Below are 8,209 nucleotides of genomic sequence, written 5' to 3'. Positions count from 1 at the left end.
CTTGGACGGGGTCATTTTTTGGATGTTCAGGAGGGCTGGGAGGGGAGAGGGGTGAAGAAAGATAAGGGACAAGTTGAGAATCTGGTTTTTTAGTAGTGGAGGGGCCAGGAGGATCAACGTTTGAGACAGGGCGTGGCGGGGGTAAAGAAGGGGTGTTAGCGGAGTTGGAAGAACTGGAAGGGGGAGGAATGGGGGACAAAGTAGGGGGATTAGGAGATTCTGCTACACCTTTACCCTTAAGAGTAGCATTGGAAGAAGATGAAGTAGCGCCTTTAATTATAACAGAGGGAGCCTTACAGATATCAGCTTTATTTTTTACAGGTGCTACTTCAGCAGGCTCAGAAGGGTTCTTCCGAGGTGTTTTACTAGACCTTGGAGGAGGAGGTTGTTTCTTAGGTGGTGGTGGAAGCTTGAGGCAGTTTCTCATGACATATCCAATTTCCTTGCAGTGAGAGCAAGTAGGTGGAATCCATGGATAAGTTACCAGCACCTCAACAACTTCACCCGACTGGCGTGTGAACTCCACCACACTTGGAAGCGGTTTTGTGAGGTCGACAGCAACCTTTAGATGAGACATGGTGAGACTGACCAAATTGAGAGTGAAATCATCAGTTTCTTTGGGTTCTCCCACCAAGCCAGCTACAAGACTCAGTCCTTGTTGGTGGCGACGGTCTAGAGGTACGCTTTGCAGATGAGCTCAAATTTGGATAGATTCAAGGGGAGGAGAGGATGTGGAGGCTGAAGATGTCCATTGAACAGCCTGAAACATGGAATCGCCAACATACCAAACCCGTTTCTCAAAGATTTTTTGTCTTAGGTAGTCAGACAAAATTCTCACCAACATTGAGCGGCTTAAAGGGTTAGTATGGATTTCAACTCGAATGCCTTTTCCCCACAGGTGGTTTAAGACATTTTGCACATGGTTGAAAGGTGGTGGTCTGCCATTGAAATAGCAAATTATGAAATCTTTGTGAAGCTCAGCTCCCTTCTGAAATACACTATTAGGGATGAGCACTCTTGGGCGGCCTGTATCAGAAATGGTAACTGGAGCAAGTCTTGTTAGAGATTTGTCCTGAGTTTTCCGGAGCTTTTCAGCTAGATTTGACTTTACAGGAGGAGGAATATCAGGTTTACAAAGTCACATGTCTGGCTTGGTGGAAAGGGTGAGGTTGAAGTTTGAGATATTGGGATAGGGCTTGGAGCCGTAGCAGTTGGGTTTGAGGGTAAAGTTTTGCTTTTGGGAGAATTTTTGTGATTGGTTAGGGCTACAGAGGAAGGTGGAGGAGAGGAAGAAGCAACATTTGAAGCTTTATTAGAGATGATAGGAGAGGAAAATTTTGGAGGAAGGACCTTTAATTTCTCTAGGTCAAGGTGAACAGTGTTCTCAGATCTTGCTTTGACAGGAGATGAAAACACGGTTGAGGAGTTGGGTAAAGAAGTTTCAGTAACTGGAACAGCAGTTTAGTGTGGGGTAACGAGCAAGTGATAGGGGATTTTCAGGGTCAGGGTCGGGGGGTCAGGGGGGATAAGGATGCGGTTGTCACCAGCGGTGAGAAGCGGCGGAAAGAAGGCAGAAGCACTGTTCCCGGGGAACCAGGGGTTCTCCATAACAGAGAGTTTATTTCAGTTTTGAAACGTACTCTTATGAATGTTTCGTTTCACTCCTGTCTAGTACTAACTTCTTCCTGTAATATTTCGATCTTCTAGAAAGGTTGATCCTTTGCGTTTTGGTCTCTGGTATCTGCTGTTAGAGTTGTAAGCAGAAACAGCTTCTCTAACTCGAGAGAGGAAGCTTTCTTCTCTTTTTGTAATCTGCAGGAAGAGATTGTGTTGTGTGTTCTTTGATGTTTTTTTCTCTAATTTTTGGAAACTTGACACACACGTCTTGAGTTCAGTTTACTGACCTAGCAATTTATTGCCTTGACCGTGGCAATCTGATGCAACGGCGATTGAAACATTTCTCCGCATTTGTCTACAAAGAATGGAAACAGAGCCCCACAAGCGATGATCTGACCTCTTTCCACAACCATGAACAAATCCAAAGCTGGTAGTGACTGCACTCATAGATCGAGTCTTTAACAGCAGACTGATAGAACAGTAAGATGCAGAGGATAGGTAAGGGTTTTAGCCTCTTCATCGGTTTCGAACCAAGATCCCAGATTCCTCTTAAGGGTTTGATGATATGCACATCACAGTGGACAATGCGCGTAACAGTTAATATAGCACTGTAAGAACGATAAAAAAACTAGGCTGATACATGAATGAAGACCAAAAAATTGGATTTTTGTTTCGGTTTCCCCAAAATGCTGCTCTCGCGTTAGGTGAAGTAACCTTACGGTTTTTGTTGTTAGGAGGGTCATTATAAGCAATACTTCCATCTCCAACAGTCTTTACTTAATTAGCAGCAATGTCGCTTTGTTGTGCCCGTTTTCTCACTAACATACCTGTTTCTTTGGAGTGTCAAGAAACGAATAAGATGTCCACTCTCGTCAAGAACTGGACCGTCCTTTATACAAATGGGCTTAGCTGCTCCTATAGCAAAAAAATCCGATCTACATCTTTCTTCTTAACTTCACCTGTCGCTCCAAAATCAACACCATCAATAACAAGATAATCAGTCAAAGAAACCGAATATGATGAGACTCAAAAGTCGTATGAATAAACAAGGAAAGTAGAAGCCTCACTTTTGATGCAAAGAAGTTACCATTATCAACCCTAACACTAATTTCATGTAAGCCACTACAATCACCATGCCTACGGATATTGAAAATGGAAGGTCCAGGATATAGTGTTGACCTCAAGCATCACTGATATGGCTCCAGCAGCTTCTTTAGCAGCCTGCAAAGAGGCTGCATACGTTACTCTTTAACGTCCCACATGTGTAGCATCGCTTTCTGCAACTCACACACCTTTAGTCTCCTAGTATAGAATCGAACGTCCTGACAAAACTAGAGGCAAGGTTTGTTCATAATAGTGTTTTATTATATTTGTAAGTTTTTTTGACCAAAGAAAAAGAAGAATTGTAAGTTTAGGCATAAAAAAGTTATCTAAATAAATGGTTCTACTTGTTTCCACATAGTCAAATCCGAAAGATATAGGTAAGTAATAATATTCTTATCATCACAAAAATAACAATATATTTCACGTGGACGGCTTGTTTATTATACTGGATAAAATTGATCAAGTTGTTATAGAAGGTTCCTGCTGAACACATTAAGAACTCTAAATCAATTAAATATTGAGAACGCATACGTTGAAAATTTCCACTTTATTCGCTTATGACTAGAAATAAACAAACCTCGCGGAAAAAAACAATGTTCTTAAAAGTCAAACGTTAATAAGAGTCAAAAACCAAAGGCTTGACCCGCACTGAAAATGTTGCACATGGATCATGAAATGAATCATGATATATAAATATCAACAACACTCAAACTTCACATCCAGAATTTTTGCTTAATCCCAAAAGCTTTCAAAAACAATAATCATATTTATATGGAAAATACATCACAGGCGTTCATGTCTCAGAGTTACCCTAATTCTCAAGAAACCGCTATACAGGCAACAAAAGATTACCTAGCTTCACTCCATTCGACCAGAAAGCAACCTTCAAAGCCCTTGAAGAGACCTATATCATCGCCTTTGAACCCCATGCATCCACACGTTTACAGAGTCGAGCCAGTAAACTTCAAAGAGTTGGTTCAGCGTCTGACTGGTGCTCCTGAGCACGAGCCTGTGGCTAACCCGTTCAAGAGTTTGGATGATGCAGCAAAGGATAGTTCTTCATCCTTCCCGTTTGATCTATCATCTTCATCATGGGGAGATTTATCACTTCGGAATCCTGCAAATATCTCCGGATGGTAGCTTATATTTTTTTAATCTCCTTTTTCAAAATAAAACATTTTTTACTCTTGCAGATGCTTCCTTTGATTGAAATGTATCAACAAAGAAAAAACTATACAATATTAATAAAGAGGGTCCTTCAAAAAATATCAATAAAGAAAAATATATGTTTATAACTTTATATGAAAAAAAAAATAGTAAATCATTCTCCAGAGAGAGAGAATGTAAAAGCCCAGGTAGGCACCCGTCGTGGAAATCTGGTGTGGTGCAGATTCGAACTCGGGTCTCTTATAGATCTACGGAACGCCTTGACCACCCGACTAAAATGCGTGGTTATAACTTTATATGAATCTGATTGGTAACTTGAGGAAGAATAATGGTGGAATGAATTTGCAATATCTACCATTTTAATGTTCAGGAAAAACAATTATTGATCGGAGTCTCCGTATATCTATAAACACATAATATGTGGAATAATTGTCAACTGTTTTCTTAATCTAGTTTTTTTTTTGGGTCAAAATGTTAAAATTTATAACCATGTTCTGAGTTTTACATGTTGCAAGAGCAACTTATTACAACAGGAAATAAGAAACTGAAAAATAAAATTAGCTAAAAAGATCAATAAACCAAAAGTAAAGCTCTAGAAGAGAGTGAGCATCATTTTGGCCCGGAGATAGGGAAAGCAAAATGTCCCTTATTTGCTGGTCAACCATCTTGAAGAAAACCATTGGCTGGTGACTGATTTCTCTAAAAATTTGGCCGTTACGCTCTCTCCACAGAAAGTAAACGATAACCTGCACAATCAGCTTCATAACAACTCTCACCTGCAATGAATAAGTACCCTGGTAATTCAAACACATCGAGACCGCAGCCGAGAGATCCGATGGAGGAGAGATAATAAATCTGCCACAAAATTTAGACCAGATAGCACCAGCATACGAACACTCAAAGAAGAGATGCTGGTGAGATTCCACTTGAGAAGAACACAACACACACATATCAGGAACAGCTAGTCCCCAAGAGATTAATCGATCTTTAGTTGGACGTCTCCTTAACATAGACAACCAGGTGATAAAGGAGCAGCGGGAAATTTCTTCCCTGAACCAGACTACCTCATGCCACTCAACCGTTGGGGAAGGTTGACGCAATATGTTCCAAGTGACTGAAGAAGAAAAAGTGGCACCGAATCCACCTGTGTAAGACTTCCACAAATAAGTGTTTGTGGCGTCTGTGGCTGATGGAACCACTGTAGTTGATAGCACAATTTGCAGTGTCACTGCATTATCACTTCGCTGGAGGGAGGTTCCAATGACCATCTCTGACTGCGTTCGCAACAGAACCTGAGATTTGAAGTCTTAGTGTCCTAGAAGCAGCAGACCCAAACATTGGAAGTCTTAGTGTCCTAGAAGCAGCAGACCGATTATCACTTCTTAATTTGGTCTTTATCTTAAGAACAAAAATAGACTGTGTGACTCTTATATTTTATCTTCTCAATGTTCTGATATTTCTCCCAAACAAATTAATTTTAAAATAATAGATAAATACACAATGTAGAACCTAAAATCTACACTAAGTATTTGATAGTGATCGGGAGTTTGATCTAGGGAAGACAAAAGATGTAGGCAACGATATCTTTAGAACACAACGATGTTAACAGTTTCCAGTAGGCAAAAGTTGACTTTATTGATGAATAAGATCGAATACAATAAGTTGAACTAGATCGAATTACACAAGTGAGATCGGTAAAGAAAAGAATCTAAGAACAGGAAAAAACAAGGTCGATGTATGTGTGTAGCTCTCTCTAGGGTTTTCAATGTATCTCCCTCCGTGTTCCTCCTTCCTCCTTTATAGTAATTCGACCCCGTGATGTTCGTAACGGCCCCGAGATCTTCGTCTCTTGTTGCACGATCTCCGCGATCTCGACAGCTCGTCTTCGAGCTCGTATTCTTGTTGTGGGCTTCGACTTTTCAAGGCCCATGCCTTTGATCGCGGCCCATTAGTATATGGACCAAAATTGGGTCCAACATTTGTCCCCCAGCCTCTTTTGATTTAGTTGAAAATTAAAGAGGCGGTTATCATTTAACCTTTGTCTCGTCGCTTGGTAACCGATATTGCTCGGATTTGCTTTAATGATGGCTTTTGAGAAAACCGTTTGTTGGCGTGTTTTTTATTATTGTTTTAATCGGTAACGGCTATCTTAGCTGCCGCTAAGGCGAAGACTAGGTCATCATTGTTTTTCTTAAAAGCGATGATAAAGCCGTTAAGGTGGCTTATATATACGTAAAGGATTTTCTTTTTGCGTCAATTTCATTTCCTCTTTCTCGTCTCTTTCCTTTTGCTCTGAAACTTTCTGTTTGTTGAGCTTGAGATGTCTTCGTCGTTCAATTTCCCTCGTCCGACTACTAAAGCCGATGATTTCGAGGACCTTTACAAGGCGTACGGGGTCGATCGTTCCGTTGTTCTTGACTTGGCCGGTACGCATGAGACTCCCGAAACCGTGCGAAAAGGCTACTATGGAGCCTATCTTTCTTTCTTTCACTCATGTGGTCTTATCTTCCCGATCCTGGAGCCAATACTTGAGATTCTGGCGGAGCTTGGGTTATCGTTCATTCAGATCCTACCAAACTTTCTTAGGTATCTTATCGCCTTCTTGGTTAGGGCTAGGGAGGAAGGTCTTTCTATTGGCCTTAATGAGTTCCGACAGCTCGTTCTGGTGAAGCGGAACCAGCAGAACCCAGGTACCTTCCTCGTGTCTCCGCGCCCAGGTCGCCACATCATCGAGGACATCCCTTATCGCGATGAGAAGTGGCGCGAACAGTTTTTGTTTTCAAGATGGATCGAGCATCCATGGGTGAATTCGACTTCTCTTGACTTCCTCGGCGTTGGACCGATAATATCGGTTAGTTTTCTTTTGTCTATGTGTCGATTTCTCTTTGGGGAATTGGTGACTCAACTTTTTGTTTTTCTTCGATCAATTCAGCTCCTTCTGGAAGCTCCTCGATGTCAGATGAGATTCGTGGTCTGATCGGGATTCTTCGGGGAGATCGTTCGAACTGGTCAACGTTTGACCAAGCTCGGATTCGTGCTGTTTTTGCTATGCCGGAGGGGACCGACATGGCTCCTTTGGTTGGGGGTTCCGAGGATGAGGCTGAACACTCTCAGGAATTCAAAGCGACTCCTTCTGTTCATACCCAGTCTTCAGATCGATTGACCAGACAACTTGTGAGGAGGTCATCGTTCCGCACTTCCGGGTTTGCATCGGGGGGGCGATCTTCTGGAAAATCTCCCTTAATCTCTATTCACGACTCTGATGATGAAGACGTTTCGGGAGAGATGCGACCTCCTGTCTCGTTGAGCCTGGGCTCGGAAGACGAGACCGTTGCGGCGACTCGCAAACGACGCCGGTCGTCAGAGGGTGCCTTGCCCGGTCCATCTCGCCCTAGGTTTGCTCCTGAGGGAGATGGTTCTTTGTTCGCGGCCCAAGGTGACCTAATATCTCTCGCCGGTCGCATGAGGTCTGCGGGCTGCCGTCTTCCGTCCCTCGCTTCCTTAGCCGAGAAGGAAGCTTATACCAAGGTCGCGGTGGCGAGCTTTAAGGTTTGTTATCCACCTTTTTTGACAATTTTGCTTCAATTTTTCGTTTGCTTATCTTCATTCCTACCCAGGTTATTGAAGCTTTTAACAAATACGTTGTGGTGATGGAGGATCACGTCGTGGCTTCTCGGAATGACAAGGAGATTGAGAGCATTGGTTCCGAGATTAAGAGGCTTTCGAAAGAACTCGAAGCCACCAAGCGAGAAGGGAAGAGGGATGCCGAAAAGATCGAAGCATTGACTGAGGATTGGAAGAGAGTTCATCAGGAGAACGAGGCTCTTAAGACCCAGATGGTTGCTCGGAATGCGAGAATCGCGGCACTCGAGGTCGAGAGAGATCGGACATTCGTCGTGCTTCTCGCGTTGCTCGTCGTGATGTCTCGACACGATACCGGGAAATCCTTGAGTCCTTAAAGGATAAATGGACAAGCAAGAGGAAGGAAGTGTCTGCTGAGATCCGACTGCAAGAAGTGGCCGCCAACATCGATCTTCTGAACGAGCTCAAGGATGGGCGTCTGACTGTGGATGCAGAGCTTGCTCGTTTAAAGGAGATGGAGGGAGATTGGGAGGATCTCGTGGCTCCAGCCACCGTGCCGGATTGGTCGATTTCCGAGCTCGATCTTCCTCAAGTTTCAGATGATTCAGTGGTTCAAGGCGGGGGGTCGTTTGTTCCCGATGATTATGTTTCTAGTTAAATTTTTATCTTCTTTTTTTTGTTTAATATCTTTTGTTTTCCGCGATCTTTGATCGTGATATCTTGGATATTCTTAGGGGAT

At 42.8% G+C, this 8,209-nt stretch overlaps 3 protein-coding genes across 3 annotated transcripts; 2 read left to right on the top strand and 1 right to left on the bottom strand.

Moving 5' to 3' along the window:
* Nucleotides 1-440: 440 nt before the first annotated feature.
* On the top strand, nucleotides 441-4,007 carry LOC125583932 (VQ motif-containing protein 29-like). Its single transcript, XM_048751529.1, has one exon. It carries the CDS (start codon nucleotides 3,493-3,495, stop codon nucleotides 3,859-3,861), a length of 369 nt encoding a protein of 122 aa, XP_048607486.1. The 5' UTR covers nucleotides 441-3,492; the 3' UTR covers nucleotides 3,862-4,007.
* Nucleotides 4,008-4,445: 438 nt separating this feature from the next.
* Nucleotides 4,446-5,156, bottom strand: LOC125583209. The gene has a single exon (XM_048749841.1). The coding sequence runs from the start codon at nucleotides 5,154-5,156 to the stop codon at nucleotides 4,446-4,448; it is 711 nt and encodes a 236-aa protein (XP_048605798.1).
* Nucleotides 5,157-6,208: 1,052 nt separating this feature from the next.
* LOC106407885 lies at nucleotides 6,209-8,128 on the top strand. Its single transcript, XM_013848734.1, has 4 exons — nucleotides 6,209-6,578; nucleotides 6,821-7,437; nucleotides 7,506-7,805; nucleotides 7,850-8,128. Exons 1-4 carry the CDS (start codon nucleotides 6,209-6,211, stop codon nucleotides 8,126-8,128), a joined length of 1,566 nt encoding a protein of 521 aa, XP_013704188.1.
* The last annotated feature ends 81 nt before the right edge of the window (nucleotides 8,129-8,209 follow it).

Source organism: Brassica napus, chromosome C3 (genome assembly GCF_020379485.1).
Source record: "Brassica napus cultivar Da-Ae chromosome C3, Da-Ae, whole genome shotgun sequence".
NCBI lineage: Eukaryota > Viridiplantae > Streptophyta > Magnoliopsida > Brassicales > Brassicaceae > Brassica > Brassica napus.
This window is presented reverse-complemented; position numbering and strand designations above follow the sequence as displayed.